Source organism: Platalea leucorodia (assembly GCF_965183815.1).
Source record: "Platalea leucorodia genome assembly, chromosome: 1".
Taxonomy (NCBI): Eukaryota; Metazoa; Chordata; class Aves; order Pelecaniformes; family Threskiornithidae; genus Platalea; species Platalea leucorodia.
The window spans coordinates 96754691-96775959 of record NC_138823.1 but is presented as its reverse complement, the minus strand read 5'-3'; the positions used below and the strand labels follow the sequence as shown (position 1 = coordinate 96775959).

At 46.8% G+C, this 21269-nt stretch overlaps 1 protein-coding gene across 1 annotated transcript; it reads right to left on the bottom strand.

Moving 5' to 3' along the window:
• Positions 1–1658: 1658 nt before the first annotated feature.
• On the bottom strand, positions 1659–20565 carry GCNT2 (glucosaminyl (N-acetyl) transferase 2 (I blood group); the record flags this gene model as incomplete). The annotated part of the gene is made up of 3 exons (XM_082308216.1): positions 1659–1849; positions 3034–3126; positions 19644–20565. 3 exons carry the CDS (start codon positions 20563–20565, stop codon positions 1659–1661), a joined length of 1206 nt encoding a protein of 401 aa, XP_082164342.1.
• Between the last annotated feature and the right edge of the window lie 704 nt (positions 20566–21269).

Sequence of the window (21269 nt, the reverse complement as noted above, 5' to 3'; positions counted from 1 at the left end):
TCTTGGCGCCTTTCTGCAGGGATCTGCGTTATTAGGTGTTGGCAGCTCTAAATGCAGAATAAGCTGACTGAGGCAGATCCTGCCTGTTCAGAACCTTCCCTGGGGGTTACCAGCCGTGCTTCAGGACATCTAAATATGATGTGTTGTCATTCCTGAACTGCTGCAGTTTGCAATCCAGTTTTTTAAACGACCCTGAAATTAGCGATGGTTTAATAAAGTTGGTGGTAAATTGCTGTTATTCAAAAGGAACTCTTTGAGCCACCGTTGCTTGTTCAGAAAAGAGACAGAAAAGCAGCACAGACTCTCCTTAGATTCAGGCATCCTGATTTATACCGCCTACGTGCTGCTGACTAGGTCCCCTCAACAGCGCTGCTAAAATGCAACGTAAATACAACCGTCACAGCCACAGCAAGAAGCATTCATAGTTTCTCTTCCTTGCTTTGTTTTTTAGGACACGATGAGCAATACCCGTAACTTTTACCTTCTGTTGCCCATACTGAAATATTCCCGAGCACTGATTTTTTTCTCTGCGGCATGCCTAGTCTATTGAGATTTTGTGTGCGTTAAAGGGTTATGTAGACTTGGAAGGGAAAATCTACTCAGATATTTGATGGCCTCCCTCTAGTGGCTGTTACTGGGGAATAAAAATAGGGTTGTGATGAAGTGAGCCGCAAGGTTATGTGCATTAACCATTACGTGAAGATGAAAGGAAGTAAACTTGGGAAGAAGGCTTATGCCATATCAAAATATGACACAGAATTACTGAGTTATTCCCAAAGCTCAGTTACTGCCCTTTCAATCCTGAAAATAGTTATCTTGCTACTTCCTTTCCCGCTTTCCATCTCTCCCTCTGTATCCTTACACATGATGATCTAAGAACACTGGTGGGCCAAAATCTGCATGTAGAGAGGGTTTTTTTTATTTTTTCCAGTTCTGTTAGTTGGCCAAGTAAGACAAACATGCAAGCCCTCAGTTTTCAGACATGGAGAAGGGCTCCTGTGCCTGAAAGCCTATCTGATTTTTCTAACCACACCCACTGAGCAAGTAAAGGATGCTGTTTTCTCTTACAAACCTTACCCCAACAGATATGTAAAGAACAGGTAAGATCTGGGAAGTGAAGCATCTTTATTCCATTTCCAGTACTTTTCCATCGGCAATAAATGTCAGTATCTTTGACAAAAAAGTATCTGTATGTGTAGCCAGCAGTTGTGTTCCTGCTTTTAAGATCTTGCTGGCTGTGACTCATTGCCTTTTTGCTCACCAAATGTGCACACTTGTCTTTTACACACCAGAAGTGCCAGGGATGCATGACTGTTTATATTTCTGTACAAAAGATAGCAATGACAGTGTAGCAAGACAAAAGTTAGAGCTGGAAAATAGCCCAATAAAAATGGCAAAAGTGCAAAGCTCCTCCAGCTGCAAGAGGAGCTTTGCCCTGGTGTCTCTTTTCGGATCTCTCGTGCTTTGGCTTCTGTGTGTTAAGTGGAAGGTGAGATTTGCAGGCAGTGGGAGACAAGCCGACCCGAGCTGCATCTACAGAACATCCTAAAGAAACCCGTCTCATGAGTTTATGCTTCTGGCACAGCAGAAATTAAGATTGCTGCTGCTGCTATTCTCTTGACCGCTTTTATTGATGTTGTAGCCTGGGGTTTTGCTAGCTAAAAATACCAGTTGGGTTCAACCTGAACCTCACTCTGGGACAGGGTTCTCTGCCGATGTCTCAGCTCCAGGCACTCCACGGTCAGGGGGTATGTTTTAAGCTCAAACTTATTTGCAAACATACAGGTGGAGTTATAAAGCCACTTGAGGTCACCTGTTCCATATACACAAATGCCTCTCACATAATGGCCTGCCAAAAGAAAAAAGACAACGTCAGAATCAAGGATCCAACTAATTCTTTTTGAGAAGTTCTATCTGCAAAGCCACTATAAATAATCACCTACACAACAAACATGCTAAAAGGCATACTGGACATGCAATGGGAATAAGTATGAACAATGGGATGAAATGAAGAAAGTTACTTCAGAATAAATAATGAGCAAAATAAGGAGATGATAGCTCAGAAAAGACGTGTTACTACTTGAGACTCTTTCTGAGACAAGGCTGAAACACAGCAAAGGGGAATTTCCTTCCGTCAGTGAAGAGAAACCGATACTTTTACTCATACTAGATTTTCCACTAACTAATTCTGGGTGATAATGGTGTGATTTCACCGATTTCAATGTAGTTATGCCGATGTGAAACTGCTGTAATTGAAGCTGACTGAAGTTTTCAACATTTTTCTCCTCGACACAAACAACTATGATGTTATGGATTAAGAATTCTTGAAATAAAATTTGTATCATTAGCGTTTTGGCATTCCCTTTCTCATCCCACTTGGATATGTTGGAAGTAGTAGCCATACGCAATGTACAAACCAGTGACTGAAAAATTAAGTGTGCCACACAGAAGATTACCTACTGCTAATGTCATGTCATACAGTAACATGACACAGGAGAACTCAAAGCTCAACCATCATCGTCAGCCCGCAGCTCCTTAGGTTCCTCCATCAGCTGGGACTCTGGCAGGCGTCGGTGCCCAGCGGAGAGCTGGGATTTGTCCACGTTCACACAGGACACCTGCCCCACACACCGCTGCTGGCTCTAGCGCATCTGCGTCCCAGCGTGGGGCATACCCGGGGGCTCTTCCCACCTACCTGCGAGAAAATTCCCCCAAGGCCTTCAAGAAAATAGTCAGCTAACTCATGTGAGCCCTAAGCGCTGACAAATATCACCCTTCCCAGGGCTGATATATTCTACAGAATTCCTGATGAAGAAGCAACTGTGCCAGCTTTCTCCCTGTTTATGTGGCTACTGTCATTCACATATGGACTATGAAGGAGATGACTCCTTTTTAATGTCTTCTCTCTGATGAAGGGCTGTCTAAAGACTGTCCCATGTTATGATTAGAGGCTGTAGGACTAGAGGAGCAACAGTTGAGTATTTTTCACTATATGAACAGGAAGAAGAAATAAGAGAAAAATGTACACATTACCATGACAGCCTCCATGGCTCTCTTCCATATCAATCCACTTCACTGCTTTCAGGTCACCTTCCCATGATGCATTGGGCATGGAGCCTGGGACACCTGCAATTAGGTAACAGAAAATCAAATAATTAGTCCTTTTAACAGCTATATGTTCAGGTTTACGTCCACTCTCTGGGACCTTTCTCCACAGGACTGGGATGAAATACTTAGGAATATGCATCAACAGATGCCTGGCTGCTAACCTTGTTGTCAGGTTTCTTCATTGAAAGCAGCTTTCATGAGATAAACAAGGTGTCAGCCCAAGAGACCTAAACATTTCACTTGAGAAATAAAATCCCTCTTTTGCAGCAGCCTCAGTATGATACTGCATGCACGTACAATCACTCATGTCGCCTCCCAACCAGCACTGCCCTCCAAGGGCTATTTGAACACTGGGCTGCCGACACATAATACCTTCACATTAATTTAGTGGTAAATACTGTCTTTTTTTTTTTTTTTTTTTTTTTAAAGAAAAGAGACCGACAGAACAAATTCAAGCATGGTATAACTGGATGGAGCTGTTGAAACTCAATCATAGCCTATAATGTTATATAATAATATATATAAGTCTAGGCAGATTGCAGGGCCTATGTAGGAGATAGATAAACTGGTAAGAGGCCCTCTCTTCGTCAGTAAATGATCAAGTCCTGCTATAACCTGGCAAACATCCATTTTAAGTAATTAAGGGGGAAATGCTGAGCATTCAGTGGTTGGTATTTGCTGAAGAGTAAACAGGCAACATGTATGCAACGTGTAGGCAACTGCTGTGAGGCAAGGGAATTTCAGTATCATCAGCGCAAGGCAGTAACTATAACAGACCATCACCATGGGATGAAGTCTTTGCCTTTGAAAGCAAGAGCTGATCAGGTAGGAACAGCTAGGGAAACCTGCGTGCCTGATCTGTACTGCAGTATCATATTCAATTCAGTGAAAGAAGTTTATTGAAGTATTTCCTAAAACTGTCTTCAGAATACAGGGGGGGAAAAAAAAAGCAAAGGTATAAAATAATAAAAGCTTTCTATGAACTCATCCCTTACAGCAAATTTTATCTTTCTTATTGGCTTAATCAGTTTTTGAAGAACAAAACAGTGATACGGACTGTGTAACTGCCACCCGATGTACAAACCGCTTTGCTAAGAAAAGCTGGGAAAGCCCCAGTTTCTCACTGTGGCGCAAATACTTGTATATAACTTATTTGTCTGCTTGGAAAAAACTAACCATCTTTTATTCTTTCCTGCCCAGCAAGCAATGACCAATGCTGTACCTGAGCTATCAAAAGGCAGAACAGGCAGCGCATGGGGAGCCAACGTGCACGCCAGCAGGTACAAAAATGCAGACGTTTATTCTGCTTTCTCCTAACGAAGCTGAAAGCAAAGGAAAAGACTGACTTGCTCAAATGCAAAGAATTACTGCAGTGTTACTGCTGAGGAGTATCTGGGACTCAAGCTTTTTAACAAATGCGGCAGAAGCACCAGCACTGACTGGTGGCAGCGACCAGGGAGGAGAGGATTTGTACCAACCCAGCCGCTCCCTGCGCACCCCGATGCAGCGGGAGGCGGGAGCCGAGGGCGAGCTGGGGCATCGCTGCTCCGTGCTGCTCCCGCACCCCTGAAGCTCAGCCCCTACCCCAGAGCCCCCCGTGGTGGATAGCCCTCCTCACTAGCAAAACTCTGCGATTTTTGTCAGTCATCTCTGTTGTACACATAGGGGGTGCGGAGTCCGATAGTGATAACAGTGTTTAGTATTATTACTATTAATAAATGCTAATAATCCCTGGTAATAGCCTAATCATAGCTGATGCAAAAGTTAAGCTGTTTTAACAGCTAAACATGTTCAAGTGGTTTTCTTCCAGATTTTTAATAGGGATATCTAAAGCCTGTTATTCCTACTTCCTCCTGTTTTCCTTTTAAAGGAAACACTTGTATGAGTGGCAGGGAAGGAACCATGCACTTTTTATGAAAACATCTTCATAACATTTGTATTATTATCTATCATTTGTACTAACTCTGTATACTGAAAAGACAGAGATTTTCCTCGATTTACAATGCAATGAGAACAAAGCCTTTTAGAGCTTGTATGAAATGCGTAATAGCACTGGTTTGGAGTTGTGGGACCTGTGCAAAGACAGGGAACCTAAGCCCTTCAAATGTGATCTTAGCTAAAATAAAATTGACATTTTAATCTCCAGTTCTGACCTCTCTCTTTCTTTACGGCTAATTATCCCATCTTCCTGATTTTCATAACTTAATTTAAAATGTGTATTAGTATAGGCTGTTTATTTTGCTGGTTAACCACAATCCTAAACAGGGTGATTTGCCAGCAGTTCTATAAAGCACAATTTCAGCTGGTGACTGCAGCACACGCAAGAAGCCCTCGGTGCTGAAACAGCAGCTGAATGTGTCATCATCCTAAGCCTGGCATTTTCTAAAAAATAAAGGTGAAAGTAAAGTAAGATTTTGGTACTATTTTCTTTTTTTCTGTTCCTTTCCTAGATGGCAACAAGTACAGTACCTCTACAGTTACCATAACCCAACAACTATTTTGCTTGTGAGCTTGAAGAGGAGCGCAATGAAGGACAAATGAGACCCTAAAGGCACTGTATAATGTCAGGGAGGTTTGGGTTTGGGGTGGAGTTTTTTTGAGAAATTGAAAAGGAGGTTAAACATCAGGGTTTGTTTGTTTGCTTTGCTCTGTGTTTTTAAGGATAGCTTGTTGCTGGTAAGTAAGGATGGTTGGTTGCAAATACTGAGTCATGACTTTTAGATCAGATGCAAAAAGACCGTATGATCCAACAGCAGAACCACCATAGCACTTTGCCATAAACAGAGATATGTGGCAGCTATAACCAGAACTTCATGGCTTTATTTCTCCCCCTCTGTATATTGGGCCGTTATCAAATAAGATAACGTGCCAAAAAGTGTGAGTTTGTCCTGGGGAAAATTCAGAAAATGTTACTCTTCTGGAGAAAGCATTAAGCTAAAGATAACACTTTATAAAAGACAAAAAGAGGCAGTGATGGCAGGAGATAAACACTTTAAATGGCCTGGGACGTGCATTATCATCCCAAATTAAAAACCTGTTCGTAACAGATGGCAGTAAATGTGGTGTGCGGAAAAACTTGGAAAATGCTGACACAGTGGGAAAGCAGAAAGATGACTGACAAAACAGGAATGACTCCGGGACATCCACAAAAACACTGGAAGGCACTGCCTTCCAGGAATACAGAACTACTGACTTCACATTATTCACCATCTCCCAAATTGAGTAAACCAGGCACTTTTGTAAGTTAATTAAAGAGTGGGGGGAAGTGTAGCTCAGCACTGGGAAAAAAAGTGGATTTACCAGATTTTCCTTCAAATACTTGTTTGAGCAACTGATTTCAGATTTGGAAGCTGTTCTGGGGTCTTGTTCTGGGGTCCTGGACAGCAGTACTGAGCACTACCCTGGAAACGAGTTTGCCACTACCAGGTCTTAGAAACAGCCACCAGGAGAACTGCACTGCTCGGGTGTGAAGGGTGTGAACACAGCCACAAGGGACTAGAAAGACAGGCCAGTCACTCCGATGCCTTTAATTTCATGTCTTCCCTTGGTGGTGGAGGTTTGGAGGCAGGAAAAACACTGCTTCAGAGCCTGGACCTCATTCACAGGACAAAGGCAACACAACCTGCTTCTCCGCTAAGCTCTTCCTGGTTTTCTGCCATTGCAATTCCAGTGGGAGCTGATCTGCATGCGTTGGCTCCAAGAGGCAGCTCGCTCCCTTTCCTCTTTGCATCGCTACCATGTATTATGAAGACAAATATAGGCAGCTTACACAAACAAGCCACTGCGTTAGCATTCCTGTAACACACACATAAACCGACGTGGGCTGGAAATCTTGCGGCATAAAAGGCTGCCTGATTTGCCTCGACCTTCCAAGTCCTGTACCTGTGATTCCGGGATCAAACCAATGCATCGGTTAAATCCTAGCTGCCAACGGGCTGATCTCCACCAGTGCCGTGAAGCAGCCTCTTCATCCTCATCGGCATCTCTCTCTAGGGAAGGGGACAACTTCTTTACACTTCCGTGCCACCAACTCATCCAAGCTTTTCTCCTGCGCTTTATAAGCTGGTGCGCAGGAATTTGTACTTCAGAAATTTTCCTGAAATGGTGTACACATCACCCTTGGGAATATTACTCTGCAAGACCTGATTGAAATCAACCATAAATTTTGCTGGACTTTGGAGCCATGTATTTATGTTTGGGAAACATGCAGAGCTTGAAGTGGGCCACGTATAGGTTGGCAAGCACATTCTCTCTCCCCTATGAGTGAAAGCATGCAGCCCACCAGTGTGTGAGAGGGACCTGGAAACCCCCTTTGGTGGCTTTTGGAGAAGCAAGATGGTACAAGGAGATACACGTGAGACAGTACGGCCAAAGAGGGTGGAAGCCAAGTGGATGCCAAGTTGTGTCCCTGGGTCTTCATGGGGCAGGGCAGCTGCTGCTAAGCAGGAAGGCGTGTGGCGCCCCTGAATCCATCACACTGCAAAGCCCACCATGCCTGGGACCTCCCTTACCCAGTCATGGATGCTGTTCCGCCCAGAAGACAGCTCAGCCAAGTGGATAAATGTCCAGGACATCTAACTCAAGGAGTCTCAATACACCTTCCTTGCTTGCCACTAGTGCTGCCAACATGGGCTGTCACCTGCCTGGTTGTTTCTCCATGTGAAACAACAGGAGTGGCGGCAACCTGCTGGTGGGTACCACCGAGAGCCACAGCTGGAAACACCTCCATGAAGAGGTGAGCCGTGGTGGCCACCACAGAGAGCTGGTGGCTCTTTGGCTGGCACCACGCAATGGCCAAGTGGTGGCAGGTGCCGGGGCAGCAGGTGCTGGGGTGGGGACCCTCATGCCCTCCTTGGACCTGATGTCCTACCTGGGATCCTGTTGAGTGTCACCCAGAAGTGCTCATCGGGGCTGTAGGTGTCCTCGGACCATGCCAGCAGATCGATGGCGCGCTGGTCCCGCAGCACGAACTCCACAAAGGGCCGAGTGACGGCCACGTACGCGGAGCCAAAGTAGATGGTGATGTTGTGGGGCGGGGGCGCCTTGCGCAGCCGGGGCGTGACCAGCCCCGAGGCCTTGTGCCCGGCCACCTCCCTGTGCACGTATTTGGTGCGAGCAGTGACGTGGGGGGGCGGTAGCACCCCGGGGGTGATGTTCTTCCCCCCGAAGCCCTTCAGCAGCCGGACGATCTCCCGGTTGGTCTTCAAGGGGAAGTCCTGGCCGCAGGTGTTGAGCAGGTAGCGCCAGGGCACGGCCGAGGCCAGCAGCTCTCTCATGCAGTGGAGGTCAGCGCGCAGGCGGGAGATGCCGCCGTAGACCACCCGCTCCGCCCGGGAGGCGAGGAAGGCGTTGGGGAAGCAGCCCACCAGGCGCCGCACCGCCTGCCGGAAGGGGGCCGGCGCCTTGGCATCCACGTGGACGCAGTAGACGTTTTGGGGCATGTACACTGCCCTGAAGAGCCGCTCGAAGGTCTCGAACTCCTTGTGCAGGGTCATGACATAGGCGATGGGGAAGGCAGCCTCCTCAGCCGAGAGGGCGCGGGTGATGTAGCGGCTGCGGGACACGTACATGCTGCAGGGGGCTGCCCCCGGTGCTGGCCGCAGCCAGCTGCCCTTCAGGCAGGGGTCCCGCCCGGCCAGCAGCGTGCTGCACGCCCGGTCCAGTGCCGTGGCCTCCGGGGAGCTGCCACTGCTCTCCACCCACTGCCTGCCATGCCTCAGCAACATGGCAGCGCCCAGCAGCACCATGGCAGCCACCAGTAGCCGCACTGACCGCTGCCACCGCATGGCCCACACTGCCAGCCTCGGCCCACCCCTGGCCTGGCCGGCACCTCCTGGGCAGTCCCACGCCGAGAGGACACAAATGTGAGGCTGACCCGTGAAATGCACTGCTGCAAGCCACCTCCCACGCTTGGGAAGGGCTGTCTCACCACCGCCCACAGCCAGCCCAGCACCCCAGGGTGCTCCCTGCCCCTGCCGCCTTCGTGGCGCGTTTCCAGACAGAGCCCCCGGGCTGGTGCTGGCAGTGCTGGGGGCAAGGGGACGCGCGCCCTGCAAGCCAGCCCTGCCTTCTGGTGGTGGCCACCGCGCTTGCAACCCTCCTAGCTGCGTGAGAAGTTCCACTCGTGGACACAGGGCTTCACTCCCAGGTTCATCCAATCTATTGTAGTCCCTTCCAGGTTCTCCAACAGTAAATTAGGTTTGTTTGGGGTTTTTTTTTTCCATTTTTGTCATCTTACAGAACTGCAATAGGGAGAAATCAAGGAGTTAAGCTATCAGTAGAAGGATGGAGAGAAGCTGATGAGCAAATGCGGGTAAGATGGAAATGGTCACCTCTTAACCCTGCACAGCAACAAGAATTTGTCTGACCGAGCTCATAAGACAGCATGCAAGAATGATTTGCTCTGAAATCCTGGTTTGTCTGTTTTCTTGTTTGTCCTGTGAGACAAGTTCTCCCAGCTGTCCATGGGAGGCAGGTGGCCGGTAAAGATATGGGAGAGTCCTCAGAAGAAGAGATTTTCTTTCAAGATGAGATTGAAACAATGGAGAAAAAACCCCACCACACCCTCCTTAAAAATGTACAAAGGCTCAATTTTGTGTTTTACCACCATAGATTTTCATTTCAGTGCGGTATGTGAATTCAAACCTGCGTGTGTAGAGGAGTGAGGGGTTAACTAAAATAAAGTCAAGATTGTCAAGCTTTAAAGCAGACCTCAGAACCTGGAGAGAAGGAAATAAAACTCAGGGGAAAAAAGAAGCTTATTTAAAACTACTTATTTCAAGACAGCGGTCTGAATTAAGGCAATGCACGTCATTTCCTTGAGCCATCAGGCTGCTGACAGTCATAAGAGAGCTAAACTGCACCTCCTGTGTTGAATCATCTGACGGATAATAAGGAGAGGGTCTCAGTTCTAGTAGCTTCATTTGATGATACATTTTGAAGGAGGTTTTTCTGAGCTGTTATTGACTCATAAACTAACTCTAATGTCTTTGGCAGGGTTGCAGTCCTGCATCAGAGGAGCTGAACTCTACAGGATTGTTCAGGAAACACCCAGTTCCCAGAGTGGGAGTGAGCTGGACCTGTGGGGACACGCTGGGCACTGAGGACAGCCAAGGGGAGAGACGCTCTGCAGGAACCACTGGTGCCCACCCCGGCACCCGTTCAGGCATCGTTCTTCCAGCTTGCACCCCGGCTGCCCAGGCAGGGTGCTGGCATCAGGGTTCATCTCTCAACACGCGTAATGCAGCTTTAGGTGTGGTCAGAAGAATGTGCTCGTAGGTGAAATGAGGGGACAGGTTCAAGTGACCTGACTGGAGTTCCCCCCCAACAAAAACAAGGGCTGTTGGCAGCTCAGCATCTGGGAACGTCAAGAAACATCTCTGTTACTGCAGCTGGACTGAAGTTTGGTTGGTTACATGCATGAGTTGTGACAGACATTACCCGATGCCAGAAGTCACAAAGAAAAACATTCTTCCTTAAATTACTCTCATCTGATTCTGTTCTGCAAGGAGTTGTGCTGTTTGAAGCCTATCATCACATCAATGTCTGATAGTTGTGAAGATACAGGAGAATGAAGCAAAGGAGTGCAAGTCCATTTGTTAGCTGTGGCTTTTCAAAAAGACCTCTTGAAGACATACCCTTCCTTGTCCCGTCATCACTAAGTAGTGTTTTAGTAAGAAGCAAACAATTGGTTGTGAAGCAAAGTACTGCTCCTATTGAAAGCAGTACTTAAATTCCAATGACTGCGGATTGCACAGAGACCAAACCCTATTTTAAGTTATTTCTCAGATGAACTATCATATCTGAATAGTAGATAGAGGACAAGAGTAATTTTACAGGAAATTCTGCCGTAAAGAAGATGTATTCGTGATTGCCCTTCGGCTGGGGCTGCACGGCTAGAAGGCGCGTCCCCTGGGTGGTGGATAGGGGATCCCTCTCTGGAGGGTGCACCGGATAAAATTGAAGAAGGTGCCGCGAACCAACGCAGCCTAAGGGAAGGCCACCCTGACAGAAAAGCCACTGGCCCTCCAAGTCATGGGGGTTGGGCAGGAGGCCAACTACCTCCTCCCGGAAAAAAAAAATAAAAAGTTGCAGAAACGACGAGCATCAACTCGGAGATGGAGAAAATCAGTAATGAAGTGAGGAGGAGGAGATGGAGCTGGATCAGTCATGTCTTGAGGAAAAAACCAACAGAAGACTGCGCTGTGGCCCTTGGGACTCCAGAGCACGCAGCCGCAGACCGATCGAAGTGGAAGAACGATGTTCGCGCCTTGTGTGCCTCCTGGCACTGAGAGAATTCAGATTCAGATTCGTGATTGCTGTAACTGTGTTGCCACACCTTCCCTTAAGCAGGTTTTTGCAAAAAGAAGTTTTGATGATGAGATTACAACAGCTTTGTGGGCATGAGACTCAATAACAGTCACAGGAAAATCCCTATTTTTTTTTTTATAGCTTATTCCTATGAGAAGTTCTCGCTTAATCAGGAAGTCTCATCAAAATAATGGAGAATAGGAACAAGAGGACATGGATTAGTTATATGAGTAATAATGGAGGCATAGGTACAAAATACTTTTTTTTCTAGAACAAAGGAAAGGAACAATTTTAGCAGGCAGAACAAAAATGTAGCGGTGCATATTAATATAATGTGTGTGTTGCAGAGAAGGTTGTTCCAAGAGCATGTCTACAAACAACAGTAGGATGGAGAGTTACCAAAGTAGTTATGAAGGATTAAGTTACTGTTATGAAGGATTAAGTTACTGTAACGAGAAGTTCAGTGCAGGCTAAAACATCTGGGGAAAAAAAAATGGGTCTCTTTGTACAAGCAAATAGCCATATAAAAACTTAAAAATAAGGAATTGTCTAATGTGATTGATTAATGTGCTAGCAATGCTACTCAGAATTTTCTGGTATTCCTCTTGTATCTCACACCCACATCCAAGGCATGTGAATGAGATGTTCCTTGAGAGCCACCAGCTCTTGTTTGGATGTGAAGATACTGCTTCAGATAAACTGCAGTGAAATTTTCACAAGGAGAACTCCTATCTTGAAAGCGTACTAGCTTCACTCACAGTATTACCCGCCACATGCCTGCTGTTACCTGAGACATACTGTGTGCCAGCTGTCGTCCTTACTTTTCTGTCTACCATTCAGCTCCCAGCCAAGGAATTACCATCAGGATGGAGCAGATATACTTTCAGAGTCTGGGGGTGGTTTAACGCTCTGCTTACAAACAAAACTATCCATCATTTTCATTCCCTCCCGACCATTGACAAAATGAACGAATATGTTAGCAACCTTCATCCAGCTCAGAGAGAGATGAGGGGATTCTGAGTCTTCACACTTAGACACAATACGCAACTGTGTCAAAAACACTTAAAATTGTGGTAGGCACACAGCTGGGTGAATCCTTGGAAAAGCAGGTGCAAGCTAGAATGCAAAATCATCTTCCATGGATGGGTTCCCAATTTCCATGTCAGATTAGCAACCACAGGAGAAAGAACCTCACTCAAAGAGGGTGAGGTTGCTGATGTCCCCAGGTGCCTGTGCTCAGTGGGAAGCTGCTGGAGGCCCAGTAGTTCTGTAATCTGTCCGTTCAGTTCAGACTGGTCAGGGTTTCCAGGCTCACACATGACACTGTGGGCCACAGCTTCTGGTAATCAACAACTACCTCACGTTTATGCAAAAGTTTGTCTAGTTTTGCAGTAGGCGGTGATGGCATGCTGTGTACCCAATGTCCCTTTCAGGCTGGCACAAGAGCAAAAGTGACATGGTGCACCTTTCCACTACTCCCCAGTCTGGGACACATGATCCACAGCTGGTCCCCATTCTGCAGGCTTCTTGCAGAAGCCAGGAATAAAAGTGGTTCTGCCTTGGCACTTTTCCCTGCAAACCCCCAGCTTCCCTTACACCAAGTGAATGCCAAGCACCACTCATAGAATCATAGAATCATCAAGGTTGGAAAAGACCCTTAAGATCATCGAGTCCAGCCATTAACCTATCACTGCCAAGTCCATCTATACCATGTCCTTGAGCACCACATCTACCCGTTCTTTAAATACCTCCAGGGATGGAGACTCAACCACTTCCCTGGGCAGCCTGTGCCAGTGCCTGACCACCCTCTCGGTGAAGAAGTTTTTCCTAATATCGGATCTAAACCTCCCCTGGCGCAGCTTGAGGCCATTTCCTCTCGTCCTATCGCTTGTTACTAGGGAGAAGAGACCGACCCCCACCTCGCTACAACCTCCTTTCAGGTAGTTGTAGACAGCAATAAGGTCTCCTCTCAGCCTCCTCTTCTCCAGGCTAAACAACCCCAGCTCCCTCAGCCGCTCCCCATAAGACTTGTGCTCCAGGCCCTTCACCAACTTCGTTGCCCTTCTCTGGACACGCTCCAGCACCTCGATGTCCTTCTTGTAGTGAGGGGCCCAAAACTGAACACAGCACTCGAGGTGCAGCCTCACCAGTGCCGAGTACAGGGGCACTGTCACCTCCCTGGTCATGATCTCTGTGGAGGGCTGTGCATGAGCAAGGCACATCCCAGAGGCAGGACCGTACTGCCTGCGGGTACCCAGGTGAATTTTGTGCTGGCCAGAATGAGAGCAGGGAAGAGAGATGCATTGCTGTGGCTAACAGCTGGCATGGCTGCTAACCACCTTGTACTCTGTGTAAGGGCAAACCACCCCAGACTTGCTGCTGTTGCACTCTGCAGTGACAGGAACCGAAGAACTGCTGAGCATGGCACCATTGCTACAGCGCCAGCATTTTGGGGGAGAGAAAGGAACCACGTGTTAGAGTCTTTTCATGGAAGCTTAGAAGGGCTGCTCGAGCATGGCAGGATGCATCTGCAGCCTTGCTCAGTTGCCAGAACGTAACTGGGCACTCGTACAGGGCAGGGAATGTGTGGGTGATTTCTGTAATAGCCGGTTGCTACATGCAAACTTTCTCTTGCAGCTCATAGCCTGGGGGGATTGCTAAGGATTTAACAGCTCTTATCATGAGACTGGCAGTACTCATTGCATCTGTGCAAAACTGAGACCGATACCCTGGCCAAGTGATCCCCCAGCAGCCTAGCGTGTCCCCACACTCCCCAGCCATACATGCATCTGAGTTGGCGACATTGGTACAGGAGCTGAGATGAGATAGAAAAAGCAGTGTGCCTGGATATGAGTGTTCTCTTGCAGGGTTTTTTTGTGATATCCAGAAACAAGGATCCAGTGAGTGCCAGAACCTGAAATCTCCTGCACTTACCATGAAATAAGGAAAGCAACAGGAAAGGGGAACATTGAAGAACAAATGAGAGCTGAACAAAGAAGTTCAGCATGGGAGAAATGGCAAAAGATGGAGAGCAAGGGAAGAATATTGAGGCAGAAGAAATATTGTAGAGATAAGGAAGGACCAACCAGACTGGCGTGATGGTGGGAGACAGCAACTGTGGAGGAGCAGGCATCACCTAGCTACGTATGCAACATGAGCCCTTGGCGTTTCGGAGTCTTCTACTAGCACATACTTGCCAGCGTGTGCTTTAGGACCAGCATTGTGCTTGGCAGTGGCGCAGGCTGTTCCCCGATTCGGATCCTCGTGTCTCCCTTAGCTGCTGCAGTGCACTAGATGTCCTGCTAATACACATCTTCTGGTTTGGTTCCATCGGAGGAGGAGCCAGCCCTTGCACACTAAGATCGTTATCTGAGTAATAAAACTAGTGTGCAGTAGGAGGGAACAGTTGGAGGGAAAGCACTCCAGAAGCACACTTCTACTCCCAACTAAAACGTTAATTGTGTATCCACAATCAGCAAAGCAAACTTGTCCATGCAAAGCCTGTGTCCAGCGCACTATGCTCTGTCTGTGCAGCAATGCGATGCCTTTTGGAGGCATGGGGGCTAGTTGTGTGGTGGTGATTCCTCAGCTGTTTCCCTCAGGGACAATGCCAGATGAAGCACATTCCTGAAGTTCTTACTCCTTGTGTTCATGGCTCTGCACAGGCCTCTTGGTTGTGCTGATGCAATTTCCATGGAGTCACACAGTGAACCCTGGGGGCACAGCACCCTGCTAGGAATAATCCTTCCTCAAAAGCATCAGAGTGCAGGTGCAAAACCCAGTTTCTCCTGGTGATAGAAGGGTAGAAGAGAGAGCGCCTCGGGTCTGTTTCCCCGGCTGCAGTAACAGTTCTACTCTCTTTGTAACAGGGCAGAGAGGACAGAGGCCAACTTGCCAAGAGGCTGTCGAGAGGGACTGCAGGAAAAGCCTCACGTAGTAACAGCAGCGTGATGAGCCCTCTGATCTGGATAAAATAGGACCTTCTTGGCATGCCCGAATTTGGGAGAAATTCCCTAACATGAAACCTGAACAAAAAACTTGGAAAACAGGTGCAGGGAAGTAGGAAAGAGAATTGTTTTGTAAGTGCACAAGTGCATTCAGTCACAGTGTTGAGAGAAGGAATAAGGATGGTGGTTAAAGTGCTCTGGGTGCCTCTTACCTAAATACATGCTGCTGGCCTCCGGAGATTTATTCCCTGTCCCTGAAACACCTTGGCTGTTCATTCCCATAACCACCAAGCCCCTTCAGTCCTGCCAGTGCAGCCGTTTATAGGACTATGTAGTGATCCAGGGCAAGGACTGATTGCAAATAAAAACTCTTTCACATTTTCCAGACTGGTGTTAACCCAGATCATTTAAGACAGAAGAATCATCTGTATAGATGAACCTGATGCCAGCAGCACCTAGCAGAAAGGTCAAAGTAGAAAAGAGAAGCTATTTTTACAGGGTGTTGCAGTAAACTCTCTGTGGCACACAGACGACATTTGTTCTTCAGACTTCAGGCTAGCCCTTTTAACATATTTATTTTGCTGTTGAGGATGCACTCTTGAATATTTCCTTATAGCTAACTTGTCAGTTGGAGGGTGTGCATAGTACAATCTTGAAGATTAAAGCAGACAAAGCTATGACTTGCTTTGTTGTTATCAATGTCAGAGAACTTCCTATAGGTAAAAGCTTTAGCAAAAAGACACGAACATGTGAGTTTTAGACAGGCGGTTGGTAAGTGTGATATAACCCATGGGACTTTAAAGTTTGTATCTCCGTATCGTCATTTCCTAGAAATGTGTCTTAAATGCAATAACAAAAATACATCCAACTAGCAGTGTGGGATTCCCCAAATACATCTCTTGTCTGTATTGGGATGAAAACTGTACAGAAACTGTTGATACTGATAAAACATGGGTAATGCCTTTAAATATTTCTGCCCTACGCTTCCAAGCTCAGATGTTAAAAAAATGCCTGTATGCAGGTGGCGTTGTAGAAGGTGGCTTGAGTCAGGCTCATGGCTCACCATCACTGAAAGGGGAAGGTCTGGCTCCTGTTCCTCCTCTCCTTCCCATTTTCCTCTCCTTTTTGTTCACATCTGCATGTTCACCCCCAGCTTTAATTTGTGCTGACTTCAGTGCTGGTCAGATTCCTCGCCAAGTCAATTAAATTCACAGACTCAGAAAAAAAAGTAGATTGTTTTTCTTCAGATCTAGTGAGTTGAACTGGCAAAGCTCCTGGCACAGGACTGGTGGGCAGAAGGGAGCGGGAAGGGATGAGCAGGAGAAAATTTCCTATTTTGGCAACAATGAGCTTTTAGCGCTCAGCCATCTTGTGCACCCTCACCCTTAGTAAAGAAACAGGGCTGGTGCAGAAGCGACAGTGCAACCACGCTCTGTCATTCTGCAGGTGAGCCAATTCTGAAAAAGCAGTTTAACCCAGTGCATTAGACTGGGAGTCAGGTGTCAGTGCTCCAGTGCTGTCTTTGCCTATGGTCTGGTTTAAAACACTGGGAATATCATTTTGCCCCTTTCTGCCCGCTTCTGTGAATGCGAAATAATAGCACTAATCTCCCTTGTAAAGCGTGTTGGTGTCTCTGAATGAGAAGTGCTGCTATTACTTCTCCTGACCTTTATTTTCCCACTTGAACTACGTGTAAGTTACTAGTGGACCAACATGTGTGTATGTCAATGTACATATCGGTGTGTACCCTGAGGGTACCTGTGGCTGCCTGTATCCCAAGTCATGCATATGCTGTGACCCTATTGCATGAAAGTGAGGACAGGATTTTGGCTTGGAAGAGGATTCAGTAAGGCTGCCCTGAAGGACTCAGTAGCATGGACTGTGGATGCACACCTCTCCCACGGTGACTAGAACCTGCTTTCTGCTCTACGTGAGCAGAGCGGGGAAAGGTGGCCCAGAGGTTACGCTGCTGGCCTGGGACGTGGCTGCTAACCTGCACTAGGGTGGTGTTTCCTTCTTGTGTGACCCAGGGGAAGTGGTTTAGGGCCAGTCGTTTCAAGCCTACATACTTTGCAAATACTTTCCCTTGATTTCCCCATGCTTCTCTTCCTTATCTGAAAAGCGACTTTCAAGAATTTTCTGTCAGACAGGAGTCATGTGGGAGATACGTGGCCTGAGATAAATACCAAAGGTAAGTTAAGACTGTTACCTGAAAGCCAGCTGAATGGGAATTGAAATTCCCTAGCCTTTAGGGGGCTAAAAAAAAAAATACCTCTTGGTCTGCATTGCATGGCTCTGAGTAATAAGCATGCTATTTTAAGATTTGGGGACCGAACAGTCATTTTTATCTTTTATCTGAACTGAGATTATCACAGCTGTCTGAAACTACAAATATCTGTTTGGTTTAGTTCTTTCATTATATGGTGTACATCCAAACTGGTCTTTAAATGATCTTTCCGCTTGCTTGGAGGCCTCTTAACTATTTGCTCTAACAGTTGGACCACTGCTTGACACTATTATCTCCCTTTGTATGCATGAAAACCTGAAAGGCAGTGGCTTGGCCAAACTTGAACAAGAGGTTTTTGTTAGAGCCAGGAACCAAGTCCCAGGCTAACACCCCATTCACTGAGAGGGACTTCTCACCCCAGAGTTGCTCAGAGCTCTGCATCTGACTCAGATATGTTCAGATGAGACACTCCATGCTATGCTTACAAGTTTGGATTCAAAATCCTGGACAACAGCAGCCCTGAGTACATCTGTCAGAGCTGCGTGGCCACTTTTGTTCACCCTAAAGTGATGGCAGGGAATAAAGGAATAGGAAGGACACATATCTGCTGTGGAAATGTTTCATCTTTTTTGGATTCCTCTTTTGAATGCAAAGAGAACAAGCACAAAAAATGTTACGCCAATGTGCACCACTGGAAAGCATACAGCGATGATCATGCAAATAAACAAGGAAATACACAGCCTACGTAAGCTACACAGTGCAGCACAACAAATGGCAACCACCTAAAGCTTTCTGATTGTGGAGAACATATCTCATCCCAGGTTTATTGCTTCTGGGGCAACGAGCTGCAATAAGATCACAGCAACCAGCTTCCTGGAAAAGTCAACTATCTATAAAGAATATTTGCTGATGGTTATGCCATAAATATCTTGATCAGTAATCATTTGTGCGTCTTGTGCATGCCAGTTGTAAAATATAGTTATTGGAAGAGCAAGCCCTATTCTCAGAGAGAGTTATGTGATAATTTGAAAGCAGACTGGCCTTGCAAAATGGACCCACAGCCTGCTGCTTAGGTTAAAGTAGACATGCTCTGCCTCTCTGTTACTGCTCCTTGTTTTCGTTTCCCACAAGTTACAGTAGGGGGAGGGTGGAAAGAAAAAAAAAAAGACAGGAGAAGAAATTTATCCTTGGTTCCATTCCTTATATACCCTGCTTTGGGGTGTGTGGATCCCTAGGGAGTCAGGAGCAGTAAAGTCCTACCAGGTGCTTCTAAAAGCAATGTGCATGGGGGAGAAGTCCTGTGCATCTTCTGACCCTTTCCCAGTCATATGAACAAGGTAAAACTAGTTGTAAATACATAAGGTAAAGATGAAAATACTGGCTCTGATTCTGTTTCTCTGAACAAATCCTTGACCTTGTACAGTGGAATGTAGGCAGCAGTTATGAGTATAGGGGGTTTTTTGCAGGTGTTACAGGAGAGCTGGTGTGTGCATGTGTGTCTGTGCCCCCAGAAAAGCACGTGAAGACTAGAAACAGATTCAAGCCTGAACTCAGACTTTCTGGCTCTGGAGTAATAGATAGAGAGGGAGGAATTGATTCTATTTGTGGAAAAATAAAATTGCCCCCAGCAAAATGAGCATCTTGTAGAAAACACCTTCACTACAATGAAGTGTACACTACATACCTCACATATTTTAATCTTATTTCCTTCTCTTTTCTTCATCTCAATTTTTACAGGTAAAAGCCTTAAATCAGATGAAACGTCCAAGGATTTCAATTTGAACTTAGATCTCCTGGGCTTCTTCCTGCTCAGATGCAGAATGGCAATGCACATCCTGCACAGCACAGTCATCTCTCTCTTGGTGGTCAGAAAGGGCAAGTAAGCTTATTTGATAGATCAGCCTTCTATATAAATTATGATCTGATTAAATTTTTCATCTAGGCTTCGTCAAAATCAGCCTCAGGTATATGTCCTTGCGTGTGTGCATGCATGTGCACACCTGTGCATGCATGTACGCATCTACAGAGAAGACAAGTGAAGGTGTACTCACCCGGGATCCTGTTGAGCGTCACCCAGAAGTGCTCATCGGGGCTGTAGGTGTCCTCGGACCATGCCAGCAGATCGATGGCGCGCTGGTCCCGCAGCACGAACTCCACAAAGGGCCGAGTGACGGCCACGTACGCGGAGCCAAAGTAGATGGTGATGTTGTGGGGCGGGGGCACCTTGCGCACAAATGTCCATAGCATAAAAGAAAAGAAAGAGTATAATTGCTCCCTGTGCACATATTTGGTGCGAGCAGTGACATGGGGGGGCGGTAGCACCCCGGGGGTGATGTTCTTCCCCCCGAAGCCCTTCAGCAGCCGGACGATCTCCCGGTTGGTCTTCAAGGGGAAGTCCTGGCCGCAGGTGTTGAGCAGGTAGCGCCAGGGCACAGCCGAGGCCAGCAGGTCTCTCATGCAGTGGAGGTCAGCCCGCAGGCGGGAGATGCCACCGTAGACCACCCGCTCCGCCTGGGAGGCGAGGAAGGCGTTGGGGAAGCAGCCCACCAGGCGCCGCACCGCCTGCCGGAAGGGGGCCGGCGCCTTGGCATCCACGTGGATGCAGTAGACGTTTTGGGGCATGTACACTGCCCTGAAGAGCCGCTCGAAGGTCTCGAACTCCTTGTGCAGGGTCATGACATAGGCGATGGGGAAGGCAGCCTCCTCAGCCGAGAGGGTGCGGGTGATGTAGTGGTTCTGCGTGATGTACTCCGTGCAACTGGATTCTCCGAATGATGTTTTTAAAGTGTTTTCCTTCAGAAAGGGCGCCTTGTCTTCAATTAGTGCTTTACAGGCTTCTGCTAAAGTTGAACTCACTGAGAAGTTCAGCCTCCTGAGAGGTTTTTGTGCATGCAAGTTAACAGCGTAGAAAACAAATGGAAGTGATATACTGAGAATCAGGACAGCGAAGAAGCAATATCTGAGCGTATCCATTGCTGCTCAGAGAAAGAGTCTCACTTGAAATATTGCAAAAATGTCAGATCAGACACCACGAACAGCTTGTTTTGCTGGCTGCGCTTGCTGCTGGAGAACGCATGCACCCATCTGATGTATAGTATGCAGCTGCTGTACTTACCTTCAATATTAATAGTTCTGTAGTCATCGTTGACGTGGAAGGAGCATAAGTAGTGAACAACTTGCAGATGGAAGCTGCTCCACAGCACCCTGAAGATTAAACAGACACATTGCATAATTACTAGCTTGGCAATGAACAGCCGGCACTATGTATTTCACAATGTCCCTGAATTCAGTTTAGGAGTATGTTCTTAGCTGCTCCCTCCCCACTCTCCCTGCGTGTATCATGTCACTGTAAAACTTACTGTGTGTGCACCCTGTGACAGGAAAACCTCATTTACCTCTTGTATCATTCTGTTTTTTTACTTATAGGAACTTCTTTTTTGAGTTACTCAAGTGTATCAGTCATCGCTGCTTCAGAATTATGAAAGGTTTGTTCAGCACACCATGTTACCATGTAAGGCCACCAACACTCACATATAAGAAACAGGAGAGTCTTTTTTTCCTCTGTGTAGAGTTATATCAGAGCCATCAGGTTTTTTGCAGCTATGTTTGCTTCATTTGTAAATTTGAAATCTGCCAAATAGTTTCTGCTAAGTGTCATGGATGAGTTGTGATGAGCT